This window comes from Falco naumanni, chromosome 3 (assembly GCF_017639655.2).
Source record: "Falco naumanni isolate bFalNau1 chromosome 3, bFalNau1.pat, whole genome shotgun sequence".
NCBI lineage: Eukaryota > Metazoa > Chordata > Aves > Falconiformes > Falconidae > Falco > Falco naumanni.
In genome coordinates, this window is record NC_054056.1 from 55,710,160 (window position 1) to 55,734,734 (window position 24,575).

At 37.2% G+C, this 24,575-nt stretch overlaps 1 protein-coding gene across 1 annotated transcript in view; it reads right to left on the bottom strand.

Moving 5' to 3' along the window:
• DOK6 (docking protein 6) overlaps nt 1–24,575 on the bottom strand; it is a 253,532-nt gene that overhangs the window by 106,143 nt on the left and 122,814 nt on the right. The window contains exon 3 of the mRNA XM_040588651.1: nt 21,788–21,902. Within this exon, the coding sequence (XP_040444585.1) occupies nt 21,788–21,902 (115 nt within the window). The remainder of the gene's footprint in view (nt 1–21,787; nt 21,903–24,575) is intronic.

Here is a 24,575-nt window from a genome sequence, read left to right on the forward strand (position 1 = left end):
AATTTCCTTTGCTCAATACTAGTGCTACTGTAACTTTATGACTTTTTTTTTTTTTTTTCCTTTAGGTCGATGGCAATTTCTGCTATTAAAAAAGGTGAGTATCACTTTACTCAGTGATTAGTGCTAAAGAAATTAATGAAGCCATTCCAAGAAGAAAATGTTACTTAGTGGATAAATTAGTCCTTGAGGGTAGATGTATAGGTATTTTTACAAATAATGTTTTCTATTTCACGCTGGGGATTTGTGACTGTCATTATACCATAAATGTTTATCAGGCATTTGTATGTCCAACAGATCAACAATGAGCTGATAGAGCATCATTACTAAAAAATATTCTGGCAAACTTTCACTCTCAATTCAAACCCTTTTTCAAGTGCGAAGTAATAATTACATAAACCTACCTGAACGTAGGAGAAACATTTACATCTTTTCTGAAACTAACAGGCCAGTTACAAGAATCTGGCATGGGAATCAGACAGTTCCCCAGGACTGTCAATCCATACCTGTTTCAACAGTTATTAACATTAAATGACAATGGCATGACAGTAAAATAACATCAGGCAGCTTGCCTGTAGGGGGAATGACATAAGCAGGATCGGTCAAAAAGGGTCTGTCACCAGTAACATAACATACAGAGGATGCTATCACATCATCTTATGCAGCTACCCCATGATTGGCAGTTAGCAACAGCATTTTTCTGGCTTAAAAATTTTGTAACATTTCAGATTTAGACTACTCCCACAATACTTTTAATCTTCTTGGAAAAGTTATAGAGCCTTTTCTTAAATGCATGGGAAATTTAATACCTTCTCGTAAATATGAAGTATGCTCCTCTCCCATTGTCAAGTGTTTAAGTTACGGTTTAGTAAGAGGATCCATACCTAATAAACTAGTACAAATCCTACGGTTAATTTCACATTATTTTTTTTAGTATCTTAAATATTCAGTTTTACCTTTGACCTATTGACTAAAATCTTGCCACTTGAAGATCAGAAAAAGAGTTAGATGAGGTAATTAATACTGAAAACATTATTTTCCTACACAATATCAAGCTGACAAGGCCTAGTTTCAATATACAGAAGAAAAAAAATATGTAGCGTTGGCACTATATGCTTCATTGCTCTTATATGTTTGACCATATGACACTCACTCCAGCCATCTGAATAGCTTCTGCATTGTATCAATAGAAGCAGACAATGACTAGCAGACTATGAAGTTCTGGCAATCTCCCTTTCTTCCTTTCTTTGGCTAAACATGTCTGACTGAAGCAAGACTTCCAGCTGTGAATACTTAGATTTATTAAACATTGTCCTATTTTGGCTGAGCACGGAGGGCAGTGTTAGTGTTGCCCCCTTATGATGTTGCAGACTCTAGGAAACCTTTCCTGCATGATGCTATATACCACTTCAGAATAACAAACCTAATCAAAGACTAATCTTTTTCTTATTGTGCTTCCATTGCCCATGAGATGCAGCATTTTTCCCCAAATCCTAAAACTAGTCTTGTAATGCTGTGAATTTGTTCTACTACTAGAGTTAACAAGAGTATTTTATGACAAAATAAAGCACAAAGAAAGTCATTCAAAGCAATTACAGACAACTTCTGACTGAAATAATCTGCAAGTACATAACGTGGTATGTGCTCTACTTGATTTTCAGTTGCATAAAACTTTTCTCTCAGAAAAAAACAAAGTATTAGGTAGAGATGACTGCGTCTCTTCTACTTAACTCTTGGTGGATTTTGATGTGGTGATACTGAAAAAAAAATCTTAACAGTTCATAGTCTAGAGTTAGCATCTAGGGAAATATAATGAGAAATGCCTGTCTCAAATTTCATATCTACAGAATTAAACCCAAAAGGGATTGATTTTTATTATGAGGTTTTCACATTTCTTATTCTCATTTTACACTTGTATCTCTTATTCTCAGGATGAAACGGATCCCTATATTTGATACATGCAAATATTATTTCAACTAGAAAATGTTCTAGGAAAATAGACATTCTTTGAATGTCTATGAAAACAGACCTTTTCCAGTCAGGCGAACCTTCTGTAAATACTAATCTCCTAAAATAAAATTGTATTGAAATGATGCCATTTTAGATTCCTGGTTTCCGATATACACTCCTGTTATCTCTACCAAGATGATCTTAAGTAAGAGGCACGTATGGTTGCCTGTGAAAAGGCAGTCTGCTTAAAGTTGAAACATAGAATCCCAATTTTCATTAATTAATGAGATTTTAAAATATTTTTATATTTATTTCAGTGGAACACTTCTAAGATTCAGTACAGCAGAACTACATCCTTTGCTCAACCAGGAATACAGCAAATAAATTCAACCTCAATTATGTGTAATTTTCCTCCAAGAAAATCAGAGTAAGTCTTGATGAAAGCAATCGTACAGAATATACCAAAATCCAATCATTTGAAACTTCAAGAACTCTGCTGAATGATGGCTTAAGGCCACGTTAACTGGAGAGTCACTGATGAAAGACTGTTTTACTTCAAATCCTTATTTAAGAGTAAACAACTCATCATGAAAGTATAAAGAATGTTTAAATTTAATTTTTTGAATCCTATAAAGTGGGAACTGCACAGGAAGATTAGGACCTAGGTTTGTAAATCAGGGGTGCTGATTGCAGTGAAAAACAGTATCTGAAGATGTAGCAGTAATTTATGCACACTGGTGATCACTTGCCCACTTACAGCTTACTTGTGAACTGATTTATAAACACAGACAGTACTGGAGGGCAGAGGATAGACATCCTTTCCTTTATGGCAGGGTTGGATTAATACACTAGCAAAGACTGGTTGCCTTCTGTGCTCCTTACTTGGACTCCAGGCAAAAGTCCTTTTCGGGATGTCTCATGAACTAAACAAAATTCAAATCCACGTACTCCCTGGCTATCTTTTAATGGAGAGAACAAGCAGGACAACAAATTATAAACATAAATGAGTTAAGAGTAGGGATGAGGAAATCAATTGCTTCCATTAAATAAGGAGTTACCCAGCACCATCAGCACACTCAATAAATGGGCAAAATTACAATATATAGGCTGTCATATGTTTTCCCCTATTTTCTGCATTAATGCTTTTAAATGAGAAAATGACTTGAATGTTATTCTTCTTTCTGCTTGGAAATTGTGGCGTACTCCTAAAAGCTCTACTGCCTTAAAAAATGCAAAAATAAATAACCTTTTGAATTTGTGAGTGTTAACAGGGGTTTCCTGACTTACTTGTAAACATATGAATTTCACATCAGGGCTTTTTTCCTGGATCACAGTGTTATGACGAGAACGTGATAGCAGCCAAATCACAAAAATCAGCTAAATGCATAATTTTCTTCTGTCTTTTGAGTCAGATAAGGGCAGGCAGACACTTAGTATTCTTCACATTTTCACAATAAAACCTAACGTATATCTTTGCATAGAATCTTTATAACTTTCAAAAGTAATGGATCAGTTTCCATGCCCAAAACTAATAGTGTAATATAGTAGTTTGAAGCATGAATGAAAGAAACTTATTATATAAATGATAGTGACATTTTGGAGGAGTAATGCTTTACTGAGCTAGAAAGAGAGAAACCCTTTCTGTTTATATCAGAAAAATTGGCATCTTCTTTTACTCCCTTGATTTGATCCTTTATGAAGTCCAAGGTCTACACTGACAAATATATGTATAATGCCTATAAGTATAAAGATCAAATTTGAATGAAAGTTTCTACATATACTCAGAGTTATAAATTTGTAGGTTTTCTTCAAGATTCCATTAAAGACAATACTTTTCAGAATTCATAATAATCTTCATCAGCTTACATAAACGTTTTTTACATGTCTTCTATTTGATTCACAAAGGAGAATAAAATTATAAATGTGATGACCTTACCAAATTAGAATTATTTAAAACCTCATAATTAACGGGCTACCACAATTTTCTTAATTTAGCGTGCATGCAGATACAAACTGCCTGTAAAGTAGTTTGACATAATCACATGCAGAAACATACAACTCTTTCTCCAACTTCTTCCTACTCACATTTTCTCATAGAATGATCATAGATCTTAAAAATAAAGCCTTAAAAATCAAGATATTAGGCCTTTTCACTTAGATCGTTGACTTACACTATTATTTTTTAATATACTTCTGTCTACATTTTACTAAAATGGCAGTTTTTTTATAGGCTATGAATCCAAGGAAATGTCCAGATATCAAGAAATGGATAGCAGGGCATTGCATCTGAAAGAACTAATTAATGATGCATATGATTTTTAGAATTTCTTTTCAGTTGGTCCTTACCCGCAGTAAACTACATTTTCATCTAAGTTACACTTCTATAGATAAATAATAGACACTTCTCAGCAAAAAGCGTAACTGTCAATATGAAATACCATGTGGAATCAAAACTAGTTATACTCAGAACACATTGGAATTCATTAGACAAATGTAATACAGAGAAGTTACATATCTGAATAATGCTGATTTGTACTCTATTGATGATGAGTTAACAGCAGCAAGGACAGAAATTACAGGGCAGTGCCACTGTATCTGGTGACATATGCTGGGAGCATTGCTTCCTCAACCATATAGTTATCATGGACATTGTACTACACTTGAAAAAGATTCACACTGTCAGTGAGAAAAAACATTTTGAAATAACATTGGCTTTTTGAGTTCCCTGCATTAATTCATTTCCCATCACTAGACAGAGTTGAGGAGATAAATGTCAGACACCTGTTTAATTCACTTCTCATATTTTCAGTGAGGTGACTGTAAGCTATAGCAAAGTTTAGGCTCACTTCCTTGCACATTCAAGCAAATTTATCTTGGTAAGATCATTGATCTTTAGAATATAAAGCAGAAGCTACACAGTAAGACATTTATCATTCTTACTGGACTAATGTTTACAGGTACATACCTTACACAGTCCTGTCTTCTCTAAATAGGTTAGCCTAATTATCTAGAGGCCTGTCCATTAGCACATTCAAATTTTCATTCATTTTATATTTATTACCCATATTTATTTTATATGGCCACAGCACATTCTCTAATCTCATTATTTCAATTTCTAGGTCCAGTCAAAATAACAAAATCTAGGCAGAAAAAACAGCTGTAATATTGACTTCATTATTTATTTATGGAATAAAAACTTCAGTTTAAACTTCAGTTACAGGACTGATTCCCCCTGAAATTGAAACAAAATGCTAAGCTACTGAGAAGTTTGGGCAGTGAAGACATTTCTAAAGAAACAGTTAAATTTGTTCTGTTACTGAGCAAGTACCATTTTGAAATGGAGTTGACTATTTTCCAACAGCAGTCCAAGGAGCTATCTTTGGGGGACACTTTACAAAGTACTTCCCATTTGTTGAAACTGAGATAATATGTATCAGTGAGCCATTGTTCTTATCTGGAAGATGATTAAATGATCTCCTTGCTGACAGACTTGGTTCCCTTTTCCACTTCATTAATTCTAAGTTTGCTAAATTTTTCAGTTAGCCAATAGACCTACTTTTTTCTCCTAAACTCAGGAGTATTTTTGACTATGTCCAGTTTAGAAATAAATGGTGTTTCATAATAGACCAGTTTATATGATTTCATTAATAGAAAAATAACAGTATTATACTTTATATAATATATTATTATATATTATACTATATTTAATATAGTATTATATAATACATATAGTATAATAACTTTAGAATTACACACACTTTTTAAGGAAAGGCTTGGTTTTAAAAACAAACGAGGAAGTTGAGATTAGTTTTTCAAATTTACCTTACATGACTATAAACATGCAAGCTAATCACTCCTTAATGCTACCCAATAGTCTCATAAGAGTTGCTGACAACTCTATGCTGCCGCAGTTTTCAAAAAAATTCATTGCAACATTAAGTCCAGATACAGACAGAAACATGGAAAAACTAAGATATGTCCCATATTTTCAAAATGTACAGCTTTCCAGGAAGAAAATAGATCTAGTTTTCTATCATTTAGAAGCAGGCCAAGAGTCCTCGTAATTCTGATTAATATACAGCTTTCACTTCAAAGTAAGGCTCAAATCTTCATAAGACATCAAAAGACTAGCACCTGTTATAAAGATTTTGCTAAATGTAAAGCTTAAACCCCTAACACCTGCCAGAACACTGTATGAGTGCATTGTTAGAAGCAAAGTATTAATACAGCTTGGAAATATTTACATTACTTTTGTGGACAGAAGTGTTGATTTTGTCTTCACTTTGGCATGAAGAATTGATATGAGTGTTCACTCAATTTGAATTAAGAAAAAAAATAAATCCATCAAATATGATGCAATCCAAAACTTGCTTGAAAGGATGCACTGAACTGTCACATCAGGTGGTCACCAAAACCTATCAAACAGTATTCCAAGTCTGATCCTCCAAACACCTGCAAAGCTTAAACCTAATATAATGTTTATTCTGCTTTCTGGAATAATTAAAAATTAGTAAGAACTGAATCTAAAGCAAAAATGCAAAATTTTTCCCAAGTAAGAGCACAAATTTTTTATATATTTTTATATAAAATATTCATACCAATGCTAACTTTTTCAGCAGGAGGGAGAAAAGTAATACATTTGCCATCATTAATACCTTACTTTCTTTATTTGCATAAATCTATAATATTCTATAGATTTCAAAGCCAATTAAAATTGAAACCCAGATTTAACCATATAAATATTAAAAACTTAAATGCATCTGCATTCAAGAGATTCCCTCATGTTTTTTCTATAGATTAAATTCAGTTTTACCCTCAGATTAACTTGCAAAACAGGTTTAGTAGCAGTTGGAAGCAGCTGGAATTGCTTAAAACAAAACTTTAAAAGTAGCCATGTTTTAGGAGAGAAACTGAAAAAAAAAAAAAGCTTTTTTAGAGCTCAAAGGTTCATTTTTCTGTACAAGTTACAGAAACATTGTATGAATGTACCTGAACTGCAGTTTCAGAAAATATGTTCACATTTTCCTGTTTCAGTGCAATCTTCATATAGAAAAGACTGAATTGCAATTGATACCATATTGATGTGACAAAAAGCAGTGCACTTTGGGCCACTTTTAAAAACCATTCTCCTTTAAAACTACATTAAGAGGAGCATCAATTTTGACTGATAAAGCTTTTCTTTTAAATTAAGCTTCTTTGGGTGTATGAAGCACAATTTGCTTCTTGGCCTTACACTGAATTTCCTTATTTGAAATAAAAAAAAGAAAAGATTTAGTGTAAGATCTCCAGAGAATTTAAGGCTGAATGTCCCAAACTGACAGAGAAACTATTCACAGAGTAAAATCCATTCAAGAAAACATTCTTATTTATTTACCAAGGAAAAGGACGAGATCTCTCTTTGAGATCTAATGCTGACTTGCTTGAAACTTAATGGCAGGGTTAACAATCACTGTAAACGGGAATCTCAGTTGTCTGGGAATACACTATTTAGAAACTGAAATCTCTGGTCACTGGCATATTTGTGATTCATTTTCATATCTACCTGAAATCTGGGAATCTTGACCATTTTATGCAAGTGCATGTTTGTAACTGGAACCCTATTTTTGGAGATCAATGAACTACTCTAGTTAAATCTCAAATAATTGAAGCTGGTCTCAATAATGCTAGACTACTCTCAGAAAATACAGTCTTGATAAGACTCCTGTTAAAACCAATGCATAACTACTGGGAAGGAGTTGATAATTTAAAACACAGATGTCATAATCTATACAATTCACAAAAGGACTGGATGCTTCTCCAGGTAAAGAGATTGTTTTGTGTGCTAGTTCTCAGAGGTTAAGAGGCTGTAATTACTTACTGGAAAGCTTTTTGTACTTTTCTGAAGGAAGCACATTTTCTATTTTTATTTGGAGGACATAACAAATAATAGATGTTGTACTCTTTTCAAAAACACAGGAAAAATCAACAATATGAATTATTGAAATGTAGTTATTTCTACCTAAAATTTATTTATGTTCTTAAAGGTAGGCCATAGTTCAATACGTTTTCCCATTAAATATTGCCAAAGGGATTAAAAAAAACCTGAATGGGCTGTGACAGTGCATTAAGCAACTTTGCTTTGCAGGTATGGAAGCTGGGACAACTAGAAATCTCACAAGAGCATCAGGTCAGAGGTCACATAAATCTTTGCCTTTGCCTATCACTATATAACTGTAGTAGTCCCAAACATGGTTCAGTCTTAGGAATTGCTTTAGTTCTCACTGCTAGCCAGCTGTGAAATGCAAATGTATAAGCTTTACCAATCCCCCTGACTGCAGTTCCATTCGGATTGTTCAGCTGATAGCAACATTCACATTGGCAGTGAACTTCTAGAAACCTCTCCAAATGTTATGAAGATAGATGTACAGTGGACACCAAATATTGATCTTTGGGTGGGGTTTTTTGTAGTTTGTGGTTGTTTTGTTTGGTGGGTTTTGTTTTTGTTTTTTTTTTAAACGTGCAGAGATTTGTCCAAAATTTTCATGACTAGACTACAAGAAGTAGAATATCCCATGCTGAATATGTGGTTAAGCACACCTTAGCAGCACACAAAACTTTCTGTGCTCATTTACACGTGCTGTTCTTCTCAGCTTGCCTTCATTCAGTGACAAAAGTGTTTCAAAAGGCTTGAAACAGTTAACCTACTAACAGTCCCATATAACTTTTAACACTGTAGGTAGCTACATGTAATGCAATGCAAGCTGAATAGTGACAAAGAATGAAAAATAGATCGGGTGTTTTGGGTTTGGAGCAGTAAATTGTCATGTTATTCACTGAACTCTCCTTAGGATCAACTAGCCATACATCATCTGTCAATACTCCAAATTCAATCTATAAATTACTGTCAGGATTTTTGTGCTGTCACTAAATGTACGTTATTCTCAGGAGAGGTCAGGAACCACAGACGTCATGTAATTTTACAGGGTGATACATATTCTTAAATCCCAGAAGATTTGGCCTACATTCCATGTAGATGAGAACTCTCTATCTCAGTTGATAGTTGGATTCTACTCCAGTGTTAGCGAAGTTGTGGAAAACAGATGGAATATTACACAATCCCAGAGGGAAAGAAGTAGAAATGTGCCCAAACATAATATGTATGAGTTAAGTTATTGTATTTTCTGGTTTTTTTTACAGAAAAATTTTAAATGGGAAAAATAATGAAAAATAGGAAACAATCTAGAAGTCCACCAGCTATGTACTTCTTTACTGACATATTACTACTGAGTCTGTAACATCCCAGTACCTTCCAGAAGAACAGACTGAAAGCATTAGGAGTTTGAGTGAGTGATAAGCAAAGTAAATAGATGTGCTTAAAACCCACGAGCCTTAATACTACTAGACCCAGTAATAAAAAAATAATGAAAGAAGAGACACAAAATAAATGATAAACAATTACATAGGATTATCTTAAACTTGCTTATTTGCTAACAGTTCCTTCACAAAATATTGCTTCATATATGTATTGGCATAGCATATTGCATGGCAAGGTTATAGTAGTAGAGGGTCTAAGGGAGCATCTTCTGTGAGAAGCTGCTAGAAGCTTCCCCCAAGTCTGACAGAGCCAGTGCCAGCCGGCTCCAAGACAGACCTGTTGCTGGCCAAGGCTGAGGCCATCAGCAATGTTGGTAGTGCCTCTACGAAAACACATTTAAGATACAGTAAAAATGCTGACAGCAGCATGTGAGAGGGAGGAGTGAGTAAAAATGAGAAACAGCCCTGCAGACATGGTGAAAGAAGGAGGAGGAGGAGGTGCTCCAGGCACCAGAGTAGACCCCTCTGCAGCACTTAGAGAAGACCATGGTGGCACAGGCTATCTGTCCCCCTGCCTCAGCAGCCCATGGAGGACCATGGTGGAGCAGATATCCACCCTGCAGAGCACGCAGGACCCCATTCCACTACAGGTGGACATGCCCTCAGGTAAGCTGCAGCCTGTGGAGAGCCCATGTTGGAGCCGGCTCCTGGCAGGAACTGCAGCTGTGGAGAGAAGCCTCTGCAGAAGCAGGTTTGCTGGCAGGGCCTGTGACCCCACAGGGGAACCACGCCGGAGCAGTCCATTCCTGAAGGACAGCACTCCATGGAAGGGACCCACGCTGGGGCAGTTCATGAAGAACTGCAGCCCGTGGAAAGGATCCACACTGGAGAAGTTCATGAAGGACCGTGTACAGCAGGAGGGACCCCATGCTGGAGCAGGGGAAGAGCATGAGGAGAAAGTGTTATGAACTGACTGTAACCCTCATTCCCTACCCCCCTCTGCTGCTTGGGAGAAGAGCTGGGAGTGAAGCTGGGCCTGGGAAGAAAGCAGGAGGAAGGTGAATTCAGTTTTGTTTTTATTTCTCACTCTCCTACCTTCTTACTAGTTATCCCATGTCAAATCTGTTTTGCCTGTTTCAGTAATTTATGAGCAATTGCCCTGTCCTTATCTTGACCCATGGGCTTTTCATCATATTTCTCCCTCTGTCCTGCTGAGGAGGGGGGAGTGAGAGAGCCGCTTGGTGGGCACCTGGCAGCCAGCCAAGGTCAACCCACTACAAAATAACTACATTCTCTGTGTCCTAGATATGAATGTTGGGAATAGAGGTAGTGCAGGTTTCTTTTACTTAATAGTACAGTCTGAGTATTGTTATTGAACGTGTGCTGACTCCTCAGAGGTCTAGCGTCATATTTACTCGCAAAAACAGGTGATTATGTTTCTAATTTGACTCTACTGCAAACCAGATGAAAACCAAGGGAAATCTGCAGAGATATGATGCTTTCCTAACATAGGCTGCACTATTTACAGCCTAGTGCTGGCTTGCAGCCAAGACTGGTTGTATCCAGCCATGAAGACATAAAAAAAAAAAAATAAAAAATTCTTTATTAGACTCTCCCCTTCATAAGGCAATGAAAAATATAGGCCTTTGCAAATGACACACCTTAACATGGTGCTAACATTCCTGCACAGTTCTGAAGCGCAGGTCTCAAATCAGTGATGATTTGCTCTGAAATGTGTTATTCTTAGGGTTGGTTGGGACTTTTCTGACTAAATGCAGATTCATCAAGACAAGACCCAGATGCACTGTCAGGAATCTACCCATATACCTGCCTGTCTGCCTGGCAAGCTGCTGAAGAATCCACAAGTTCAGCATCAAGGTAGGTGTATCTCAGTGATGGGGGTCAGAAGCCTAAAAGCCTGGGGAAGAATAGCTACACTACAATAATCAGGCTCTGGAGTTCTCCCTGAATTTCCAAGGAAAACAGCTTTGAATCTCCTTCTTACAAGAACATTTTTAAAATCTATTTTTAAATTGCAATCTTTAGAACAGAAGAAGTAGTAAATTTGAAACCATACAAATGTACATACACTATTACATTTCGTAGTCCTAGGTGGTAGAGAGTATATGCCTAGGAAATAAATTGAATCCACTTCTCTTGGGTTTACAAAAAACTGTAACTGAAATTAATATATATCATTAATTATGCTAAGGATAAAACAGTATCTTCATATATTTGTTTCATAGGACTAGCAGTTATTTCCAGCATAGTACATTTATCAAACCCACTAAGAAGCTCAAAATGACATCAGGAAGAAATCTCATATAGAAATCTTATATAAAGATGCACAGTGTATTGGTAATTTCAGATATCACTTTAAGGTAAACAGCAAGAGGCTAAGAAAAAACATTTATTTTTCTTTCTTTTATCCAAGTGTTAGACCATGTTGTTAGACTGCATTTTTATGGGCTTGTGCCATCACACTCATACACACTTTGTTCTGGTATAAAACATAGAGACTGCAGATAATGTGAGGTTCATCAGATGCCTAACAGCTTACAAAAAAATCCCCAAAACCAAACCAAGTGAGCGATTAGAAAACTTTCTATTCAAGTCCAACAAACAATTCCATACCTCCGTATGCCTGACAGCCTAGACTTTACTATCCCTAACCTACCTCTATTCTGTGCTTACTGAGAAAAGTAACTGTATGCTGAAGTGCTAGGGCAGAGGTTTTGAGATTCACGTATTTCTCCTAGTCTCTCTAAAACCTATATTCAGCTGACCTTGAACCATCTACCAGAGGAAGCAGAAATTTCTTTGCTCTCTTCTGTTTGTCTTCTGAAGTTGCTCAGCTTCTGCAGGCAAGAACGTATTTTTCTACTCTTTTACTCTCGTGGAGTCCTACACACACTTTAAAATGGATGCTTCACTGTTATCTCAGCTATCTTGTTTGATTTTTTTTCCTATAGGAACAGTTAATATTTCATATAAATTTCAGTCCCTTTGAGTAAAACTATGATAAGGAAAGCACCTACAGTGTCTACACTTCAATATTTGTCCAGGAAGAATGAAAAATACAGAACTTCTCTATTTATCTAGATCCACTATGTCAAGCATTAATAAAGGGTACCCAGACAAGTTTACAGCACATGAACAGCAAGGGCAACTGAATGCTTATCATAGCTGCAATACACACAACTGTGTAATGCAACTTTACAGAAAGAAAGAAAAAAATTCAGCCTCCACATTTTTTGACTATCAAAGCCTTAAATTTAGTGTTTCTCATACTGCAGTCCCAGAACAAATTTACCTTTTCTAATTTCCAAATTTAGCAATCTTACATCTTTCCTACTCATTTCGTCACAGCCCCTGTGCACAATCTTGCTAGGCTGGAAGTTAACCTTGTTTCCTTGCTGTCCCCCATTTGCCCTACAAATTGAAAATGCAGCAGTGTTCTCAGCTCAGGGACCTGCCTGGCAGAAGCGCTGAAGGGATGGTGACCATTTTGTGTGTCTACTGTTTTCAAATCTAGCAGCTGGCAATTCTACTAAAAGAAGATATGAATTTTTCTTCCCAAAATATTTTCTTTTAAACACTAATTTATTTTAGAATTAGATTTGCACTCAAATAATAATCTAAAAGTGGTTGAAAAGGACAGAAAGTAATATTGTAGTACCTGTTCCATCAATATCTATGTCCTGAAGATGGGGTAATATTTTCTGTATTTCTTCCATTTGCTAGCTATACATATTACCAATGTGTGCCAGAAAATGGTAACAATAGAGTTCAGACAGATAACCACAGAAACAAATGCACAGAAAAACAAAGACCATCAGAAATGCAACCAGATACAAGAAAAAAGAGCAAAAATCCAAATATTTCTAATTTTTAAATGTTAAAGTCAGAATAAAGATGGATATTTATAAACAAACATGAAAAATCAGGAATTAAAAGACACTATTAATGAAAAGGGAACTATCTGCCTAGAACAAAAGAATATGCATTGTAAATATTAATCTTAGAATATAACGCTTACAACCATGACTCACACTGAACTTTGCCCTGAAAGTGGATAGTGTTTCAAATATTATGATCAAAAAGGGAGAATGTAAGAATCCAGAGAAACATATTTAGCTTCATGCAATGCCTGTCTTTTCACTCTCAAAATATTGTGCCACATGTGGAAGTGAGAACATGTATCTGACCCCAATGAACCATAAAATTTACAGGGAAGTAACTAAGGCTGTTTCAGTATATTAAAAAATAAAATAATATTAAAAAAATCACAAACAGAAAGTAGAAAAGACAGGGTCATATATTTTCAAATAGCAACCTCTGACATTCTAACAGAGAAATATACTATTTTTTCAGAATAACTCCAACTATATAGAATTATTTTTCCATGATCCTGGAGCTTCAAACTCACAAAACTGTGAAAACGGGAACTTGTTTTAAAGCTCATGTAGCCATTTGTATTGTTAGTAATAACAGCAGCTATGATCACTGATGCTTCATCTCAAAGCCTCAATGTTTCACTGTAATTTTAATCCAAAACCTCCAGGCTTCTTAACTTTCAAAGGATATAGTGATACAAATTGCATCTAATGTTCCACTGACATCTGTCAAACTCTTCAAGCACAGAATACTTTTGCTTGTGAAAACTATTAAAGAGAAAAAGCCTAGCTCATAATCAGTAGTAATTGGGCAGTTGCCCAAAAGCTTTTTCAGTACAAAAATGAAATCAATTTCTGCTTTTTCAAATGACAGCACCAATGTAATTTTTATTTTTTAAAGAAAGAAACACCAACAAATGGTGAAGATAGGTTTAGAAGTGAAAATATGTACAGAACTAAAAAAAAAACCCTACGTTGTGGAACACATTGCCACTTGACACCAACAGTCTTTCAGTTTCAACAAATTATATTTTTTTGCAGAGTTATAACAAGGCTTACTTATCACAGTTTGACTGCACTCAGAAAAACTTGAAAGCATAAGAATACAGAAGAAAAAGATTATGTTATAGATGTATAAGAGTTTTATCAAGGCAACCATCACAGCAACAAGACATTCAAGAAATTAAAATGGTGGATTGAGCCAAAACAACCACAAGAATATTATTGTCAGTGATGTTATATCAATATAGATGTATGAAGACGGATAAACCCCTTAAAGTGAAGTTTCAAATTCTCCCCAGCACTTGAACAGTGGAAGTTTTAAGGAAATGCAAAAGTATAACCTCCTAAACATAATGAAGATGTTTCCTGATTGCCATGACTCTCGAACTGCAGTTCATGCATGCCTGGCAAGAAATAAACGCCTTAAATTCATCTACTTCTGTACAGAATAGGGCATGGTACTGAAGAGAAGCCAGACAAATGTCAGTACCTTGAGGGATATCTGCATTTGTTTCACAGTTGCAGTTTTAGAGATTTCTCTGGGGTTTTGCCCCTTTTCTGTTTCTCATGCTACCTCTCATTCTATACTCAATCACTGAAATCACGTTTCAGCCCTAATTTATTTTGTTTTTCTTGCTTCTGAATCTATATTACTTGCAAATGCCCCACTATTCTTTTATCAATAGGTTTGCCAGTTCATCAATTTCCCTTACATTATGTCATTTAGAAATCAAAATAAATTTTACACAAACTTGTGCTGGTGGGTCCACCAAGCCTAAAAGAGGCAGGGACCTGTATCACTTAATATTTTGCTGCCATCACTAAAGGAAAAATCATGCTCCCAGATGATCTATCACTGACCTAGTGCAACCCAGAAGCTTTATTCCTTGAAAGCTAGCTATTATTAAAGGCACAATCCTCATCATGCTAACAACTTCCATACTAGCACCATAAACATCTAACTTTAATCAGTATTCATGTCTGCCATTTTCATTTTCTTGCTGGACCTGCATAACCGTAATTGCTCACTTCATATCTGCAACTTTAGAAAGAGTTTACGGGGCATTTGGGTTACTGCCACATTATGGGTATTAGGCATGCAGGAAGATGAGCTTCTCAATATATACATGTGTCTGAGCATAGCTTTTTGTATACAAAAAATACCAGCACACTTGCCTGGAAAAAAAAAAAATCAACAACAAAAAAACTCCAACAAAACCCAACCAAACAAAACCTATCCCAACAACTTTTTTTAAATAAGCATTAGGGAAAGACAGCACCTCAAATCCAGTTGCGAGCATCCAGAGTTAAAAGAATTTTTCCATTTCTTTGATAGTACATTGTGTAGTGCAGAAAAAACCCAAAACATATGGGAATGAGGAAGGATTGCTGTGAGGCTGCATGTAACCTCACTGCTTTAAGTCCTAGAAATTTTCCTCTATTTTCAGTCTATGTTGCTTGTGCTATTTAAACAGCCATAGCAACATAGACTGATACTGGATATACATTCTAGATTTCTTCTTGTGATAAGGCCCCTTTAAATCTTAAAACCTTTCCTTTGTTTCCTTTTGATGTATTTAAAAAACAACAGTAATATTTTTTTTAACCTTTATTATGCTGGGATAAATACGGTCAGTTCCCCAAAACTTTGATTTTTCTTCACAGTGTTCTGTCCTTCCACTTAACCTGCTTATACATTTGGCAACCCTTAATTTTTTCTCAAGTCTCAATGTGTTATCAACCTGAGAGTTTCACATTTCCCTGTTGCTAAAGCAACTCAGAATGTCATGATTCTTGGTTAAAATATTTTTACAATATTGTTAAAATTCCCTTAATGGCAATAACTTTCACATGATTTTCAGGGAGGCTGAAGCTGAGACCTTAGCATGTTCCTTGCTAAGGTGGCAACAATTTCCTATGGTTTGAATAGGAATTCCCACTCTTTAGAGGCCATCTTAAGCTCACTGAGTTATAGACTACTTTTCATTTTATTTAATCAGCCATGACTTCTCATTAGTTTACTTCCACTCAAACAGTTCCAATGGTAACTGAGATAACTTAAAAATGTTGCTTGCTGATCACCAGTCACAAGTCTCTGCCCACTAGAACAGATGTCAGTGTGGTGGGTTGACATTGGTTTGACACTAGGTGTCCACCAAGCCCCTCTATCACTCCCCTTTCTCAGCAGAACTGGGGTGGGGTCAGAAAATAAGATGGAGAAAACCTTGTTGGTCAAGATAAAGGCAGTTTGATGAAAGCAATTGCAAAAGTTGCACATACAGAAGGAAAGGAAAACAAAAGATGTTATTCTCTACTTCCCATATAGCAGGCAATGTTCGGCCACTTCCTGGGAAGCAGGGATTCAGTACACCCCGTGGCTGCTCCAGAAAACAAATAAATAATTAATGCCCCCTTCCTCCTCCTTTCTCTCAGCTTTTATATCTGAGCAGACATCATATGGCATGGAATACCCCATCGGTCACTTTGGGTCAGCTGTCCTGGCTGTGTCCCCTCCCAAGCTCTTGCCCACCCCCAGCCTACTGGTGAGAGGCGGTGGGGGGTTGGAGAGGCAGCCTTGATGCCCTGTGAGCTCTGCCCAGCAGGAGTCAGAGCACTGGTGTGTTATCACCACCTTTCCAGCCACCAGTACAAGCACAGTGCTGGGAGGGCTGCTGGGGGGCTCAGCCAGACCCATTATAGTCAGAAAGAGATACAGTGACAGCAAGCAGGTTCCTCCTCTCCATGAAGAGGGACGATTCTTCTAAAAATGTTAACCCATGCTTTTAATCAAGGAACTGTAATATCTGAGGCTGTTTTTCTCTTAAAATATTTCAACAGATCCTCAGAACTGAACAGATTTCTACAGCTGTTGTAGATGTTGGAAGCACTGGTGGTAGTGATGGGAACAGCTAGATGACAACAAAGGTATATGGAGGATTTTATTTTTTCCCTGCTCCCCCCCCCCCCCCCCCCAATTTCATTAACAAATGAAAATTATCAAAAATTAAGATGCTGCTCAGATGACTAATGTTCTCATCCTAATGGAAATATGGGGGCTACAGCCCATCCAGAGCCCAGACTTGCCAGTAGCTGCTTTGAAGACAATAAGCAAACTGAGAGCCTAGAAAGCACAGGAACTTAGCGAACAAGCATAGGCTCCCAGCCAGCACACCTAGTGGGCTGGTATCACAGGTCTCAGGCTTTTTGTGGAGGACCAAAGTGTTCTTTATCTTTAGAAGCCTATTTTAAATCAGAATAGCATTTTAGTGTGCTTAACTGCATAGTTAAAGAGAGTTAATATCAGAAAAATCTCCTACTTTTAATCACGTGGGACTTTTAGACTGCACAAGAGAAAAAGATATCAGCTCATACTATCAAACTCAAAATTACATGGTTATTTAAAAACATTTACTGGTGCAACTCTGACAAAAACCCTACCTCACATTGTTCAGTCCCCATATAAAACCAACTCTGCTTTGAGCATTACTTCCTTTCCAAGAAACTATTGACTCTATACACAGCAGACCTTTTGCAAGGGGTTCAGTGATACTGTCCTTCCATCTGCCTCTGGAAGTCAAGATGGTAGGAAACAAAGTATCTGTTTCTATATATTTAGAAACTCCATGGTGGAACAATGTTCGTATTAGGAAACTTTGGGTCTTAAATAAATCAAGAAGGTCAAGCAGCTATGATTCTAGAAGATTCTGGACATAGACAAAACCACTTGAGTGGTTCTTTCCCACTGAAGCCATCAGAAAGAAGAGATATTTGTAGAGGTATTATTGTGTTAACCAAAGAGGTGACCCGATTTGCCAAAATAATCCACACTGTGTGTATACCACTCTACACCATGAGTCTGTTAAAAATCTAGGCACTGTAGAAACCACTGTCAGTAAACATTTTTTTAAAGATCTGAGGAGAAGAAGAAAACATTTTAAATAACAAGAAGCTCTCTAAATATTCCGTAAACTTCAATAAGTTTCATAAAGGAAAGTACTTAGCACATTTCAGCAGCAGTAAAAATGGTAATAGTTCCTTGTGGGAAGACAACTCAGTTGTGGAAATGAGCTGTGGAAGAAATTTTTTATACATCTTCCTAGTTCATAAGACATGAAATACTTGGAGTTCTAGAGAATCAGATTCTGATGAAAGAAAGCAGTGTATCTGTCTCATTTGATAGAGATGGTGCAATTCATACTGTTTAGATAGACTGAAGGCATGGAGAGAGCCAAACTGATTGCAACTCCACTATACCCACATCTAAGATTTGTAGTCTTTCAGAAACAGCAAGATATCTGACACTTAAACAGCTCCATCTTCTCTGTAATCTCAGAACAGGTAGTTGTAGGGAGCACTAAGTTCCTCTGAAGCTGTTTCTTCTCCAGGCTGAACAGGCTCAGCTCTCAGTCCCTCTTCATATGTCATGTACTCCTGATCCTGACCCTTGGTGGTCCTCCACCAGGTTCCCTTCTATGTGTCAATATTCTGGTGCTGAGAGCACAAAACTGGACACATTACTCCAGATGTAGTCTTACAAGTACTGAATAGAAAGCAAGGATCTCTTGTGCCAGCTGTCAACACTCCTACTAATGCAGTCCAGGATACATTCAGTTTGTCAGCTAAGACCCCAAGGTCTTTTCTGCAGAGCTGCTTTCCAGACAGTTGGTCCTCAGCCTGCCTTGTTGCCCGGTATTACTCCAACCCAGAAGCAAGACCTTTGATTTGTTTGTGCTGAACTTCGTAAGTTCCTTTCAGCCCATTTCTCCATCCTGTCCAGGTCTCTCTGACAGCAGCCCTGCCTTCACAATTTGGGTCACCCCAATCTGGTGTCACCTGCCAGCTTGCTGAGAGTACTTTCCATCTCATCATCCAAGTTGTCAGTGAAGACACTGAATAGTACTGGTCCCAAGCACTGACCCCTGAGGGATCCACTACCTACTGGCCACAGGCTGGCCTTTGCAAGCTTGGCTTTACACCATTAATTACAACTCTTTCAGCCCAGCCTATTTTCTATCTACTTTAGTGTCTTTATCCATCCCATGTCCCACCAATTTGAGGGCTATGGAGGAGGCTACGGGAAGCTGTCAAAGACTGTGAAAATCAAGGTATACAACAGCCACTGTCTGTCCCTTGACAAACACCTCGTCATACAAAGCATGACTTGCATGTGAAAAACATTCATTTTGTTCTTCATGTGTTTACATGTGATTTGCTCCAACAATGTTCTCAGGGACTGAGGTAAGGCTCACTAGCCTATAGCTATCTGGATCCTCCTTGTTATTCTTGATGATCTAGTTCTGCAGACTTGTGTATGATATGCAAGTGAGTGAAGTGATGCCTGACTGCCTTGCTTTACTGTGGGTACTACTTCACTCCCACTAACTGCTAAGAGGCTTAGGGACCTGGAAGGCTTTAAGACAAGCCCTGCAAGTGAAAACCAAGGTATAACAAAAGGTATCAATACCTCAAACTTTCTCATGACCCTTGTCACTAGGTCCACTGCTCCACAGGGCAGTGGGCCCGCATTCACTTAGCCTTCCTTTTGCTGTTGATGTACTTTACAAAATCTTTTCTATCCTTCACTTCCCCAGCTAGTTTCAGCTCCAGCTGAGTTGGAGCTTTCCTGGCTCCATTCCTATATACATGGACAATACCTCTGCATCCCTTTGAGGTAGCCTGTCCCTGCTTCTGTGTGTTTCTCTTTTTGTGTGTGAGTTGAGTCAGAAGCTCCATGTTCATCCATACTGGTCTTCTGTAATGCTTGTCTTCTGAAGAATGGGAAGGACGGTTCTTGTGCTCAGAGGATGATGTCCTTGAAGATTAGCTAGTTGTCCTGGGCCCCTTTGCCCTCCAAGGCAATTATGCACAGGATCCTGCCAAGCATGTCTCTGAACAGAGCATCTCCTGTCATCACATTATTGATCATCCATATCAAGAAACTGTCTTCAGTCTGTTCCAGAAATCTGGATTGCTTGTGTCCAGTCATACTGGCCTTCCAGTAGATACTGTTGTGATTGAAGTCACCCGAGCATACCAACGCCTGGGACTGGGAGCTTTTTCACCTGCCTTAAGAATGCTTCATTTGTCTTCTCTTCTTGATGAGAAGGTCTATAGCAGATACCTACTACAATATCACCTGTGTTGGTCTGCCCTTTGATCACTGCCTGTAAGCTCTCCACTGGTTCACTTCACCCATGGCTCCATCCACTCAAAACACACCTTTGCACAGAGCATAATGTTAAGGTAGGGCAGCTTATACTGGCATCTTGTTAGTACTTTAAGATACTTGCATTTTGTATACACAACTGGGTTCAAGGTTAAGGAGTTGTATCATGTTTGTTGCAGAAGACAGGGATGAGTGGGCCAGACATGTTGAACATTCTTAGGTTTTCCCCTTCTTTGGTGAAAGAATCCTGAAGTTATGACTTGATGTCACTCTTTTCAAATATACCTAACTATAGTAATTCTAGGGAAGGAATCTTTTCATTAGAGAAAAAGGGGAACGCACGTGTAGGCAAATAGAAAACTTTTCACAGAAATTATTTCAGTGCTGCTGAAATAAAATTAAAATATTTTATTTGTTTTTTAATCATATTGTAGAGTCATTTTTAATTCTACATATAAGGAATTTAAATCTTTAATGTGAACTACATATCTAATAATCTGTTAAACTGATCCTAGAAAGCCATAGATTTTATATGTGTGTATTTTTAAATTTAAATGAATAAACAGAACTGTCAATCTGTCTTTCATGATGGGATGTACATATCGATGTTTGCAATACTTGATACAAAATCCACATAATTCATCACCTCACACTTTTAACCTCCTCCTCCACGTTTCTTGAATTTTGTTTCACTGTATTTAACTTAGATTGCACACCATGCAATGATTATATGATCATATTAAGATATAATTTAAAAATGCACAGTTTCAAATACATCCCTGAACAAACAGAAACCTTGCCATTAAAAAAATTCTCATTCTTTGTAAAAAACATTTTTTTCATGTAAAATATATCCTAGGACACAGACATGTATAACTGCAGTTTCAAACAAGAAAACTACATTAATAGTGCACTGTTCAGTGTCTCACACGTAACTACTTACGTGTCATCACACCCAAGTCTTGTTCCCAGCTTAACTCATTCATTATACCATGTGGCTGTTCAAACTGTAGACTGCTTGAATTCAGCTTTACAATATTCTGAGGTTTTAGCTGGTATTTACCTCTTATTTGCAATGGCATGGTAATTATTAGTTTAGTAAGTGCCTACAGCAAATCTTAGCAAAAAAAAAAAAATGTTTCATATCTTGACTTAGTAAACCCCATAGATATTTTTTGCTCAGTTTTACAAGTTTAGCTGAAAATCTCCAGTCTTTAGACCATCTATGTGCAGCCAAAGGCAAGTAATGGAAGAAAGAGCTCTGTGACACCCCAACATCTCTTGAAGTATATTAAAAAAAAAACAAACCCTACCAAAACCCCCAAAACCTATACCCCAAACTCCAAAGTTCTTGTTTAGAACAACTTTTTTTTTTTTTTTTAACTAAGGATTTCTATCTGGTGCTTTAATTTAATTCATCTGAGCAAGACCTTGATGTGTAACTTCATCTCTTGAAGCCAGAGATGCAGTACCAATTGCTTACCTGACTCACACGCAAATGTCTTTGACGTCTCATCATGAAAGATAATTGCCACTGCATGCTTCTTTGTCTCTCGAGGCAATCTAGTTATGTTTTTGATATTGTGCAGCTCAGTTACCTTAAAATGAAGAAAAGTTATTTTAGGCCAGTGTATAAATAGTACAAAGAAAACTATTAACCATAACTACTCAATTTTTACTATAATGCTTTTTCCCCCCTAAGGTTATTTACATTTATAAGATTTTTAACTGATAAAACCCACATAAATAAGTAGAGTTTAAAGGTGCAAAACTTTCTATAAAATGTAACGTATTAAAAAGCGAATGGTCTGATTCTCTAATGAATAACTTAGAAATATAGTTATTAGAATGACATCAAGACAGCCTTATGATTATTCTATAATATATTTTTCAATCTTTATATTTGTACATCTTTGATCCATTTCAGAATCTGCATCAAATACATAACCTAATGTAGGAACAACAGTGGTTTATTTGTTAAGGGAAGTAATTCAATTATCATGCCAATTAGTATCACTACATTTGTAAGGATAGATTTTCATCTGCCTTTAAAATGTCATCCTCATAAGTACTCAAAATTTTATTTTCCAAATATTAGAAAAGCTTACCAACAAAAAAAATACTCTTGTAGCAAGTTTACAGCATAAGCAATTCAATCTATCTTCCTTCGATGCAAGTAGATAACCACAATTAACACAAATGGAAGAAAATATGTTATTACAACCACAGCTGGTAGCACAGCCTATCTTAAATTGCTTGACACTTCACATTATAAAATCTTTTTCTCAGTTTCTTGGAACTCTGGGCAAACTTTATCTGTTTATAGTTAGCTTTTCCAGGCAGGACATCTGCCTCAGGCAGAATTAAATTCTTAAAAATGTCATCCATATGAGTTTGGCCATCTCTGCCTAGGGAAAAAATGGACTGAATGTGGGTGGGCGTTTTGTTTTGTTTTGTGATCTTTATGCTCCTTGTGTACAGCTCCAGCATTCTTTTTCATATGCTGGAAAGAATGTTTTTTTGAGACAGATCTTATATGGTGCAGTGAAAAAATAGAACATGTTGGGGCAAAGACACTGCAAAAAAGATTGAGAGCAGATGAGCAGTAAGAGCCATCAAGTAGCCAGGGAAAGAAATAGAGACAAAACATGAAGTGCGACGTGTAGGTTCTGATTACAAACCTGAGACCAGAACTGAAGACTGCTGCTGTGGGGTTTCTCTTGACAGCCTTCAGCAAAACTCACTCCAGTTTGTCAACACCTTGGCTTGTAAAGGTGGGCCAAAACTGGGCCATACTTTAGGTATGATCTAATCAGTGCTGAACAAAGTGGGATAATCACCCCCTGTATTGACTGGCCCTAATCCTGTTCATACAGCCCATGGAGCTGTTGGCCATCTTTACTGGCTGAGGCATCAAGCCGCAGGGCCCTGCCCACAGGACTGCTCCCAGTCTGTCCATCGTGAGCTTGTGCCATCGCAGGGGCTTCTCCATGCTAGGCCCAGTGCCTGGCACTTGCCTTTACTCAGTTTCACAAGGTTCCAGTCAGCCTATTTCTCCAGCCTGTTCAGGTATCTGGAAGGTAGCCTGACTACTGAAAGGCTATCATCTGATCCTTCCTAATTTGCTACCTGCACATTGGTAAGTGCATGACTCATTACCTCCTCCAGGTCCCTGATAACAATACTAAGCAAGACAGGTCCCAATACCGACCTCTGGGTAGGGTATGACCCATTAACCATGACTTTCTGGGTCTGACTAGCTGACCAACTTTTCACAGTCTAGACATCCAGCCACCAAGATGATAATGTTCCAACTTCGATATAAGAATATCGTGGGAGACAATGTCAAAAGCCTTGCTGAAGCTGAGTACTCAACAACATCCACTGGTTTCTCCTCATTCCAAATCACAGATGGCTATCAGTTTGGTCAGACATGATTTACCATTGGTAAATCCATGCTGCCTCTTCCCAATTACTACCTTCCCCCTCACATGCCCAGAAATATATTTTAAGAGGACTCACTCCATGGTTCTTCACATGGGCTGAAGGGAGCCTGCCAGACCTGTAGTTCCCCAGGTTGATCTTTTGGCCTTTTTTTTTGGACACAGGTGCAACATTTGTCTTGCCATTGGGTTCCTAATCCCTAACAATTTTAATTTTAGTCATGCGTTTTCAGGGTTTTGCAAAAAATTGTTTATTTCTCTCTTTTTTGCTTGGGGGAAAGAGAAGGGCTGAACACCACTGTCCCATGAAAGGAATGACTAAAATCTGTGTTAATTTTCCTTGATCTATGCACAATAAATGATCTAGTATGTCAAAGGGCTCCTATGGCTTACCCAAAGCACTGATCTCAAGGAGATCCCATAAAAGGAAAAAGAAAGCATCAGCAGGCAGAGGAGAGAACAGACTCTAAAATTCAAAATCTGAGGAAACAACATCAGATCCAGAAGTCATGACTGAATTCTGAAGACCCAGAAGGTCCGAAAGTAGGAAACAGAGAAGATGTGGATCTACTAGTCCTGCTAAATAAGAAGAGGATATAAGAACAAAAGATTTAAAAAGATTTGGGACACAAAAAAGTCCAGATTATTCTTGAAGAGAATTTATATATCTTTTTAATAATTTAAAGATGTACATAGCTTTCCTCTCAAAGGTTCAACAAGATAACTGGCAATGCAATATGAAAGGGAAAACAATAGGAAGAAAAAATCCCATGATTCTAACACAAGCAAATTAAACAGTGATATTTTTACATGTGTGTGCACGTGTGA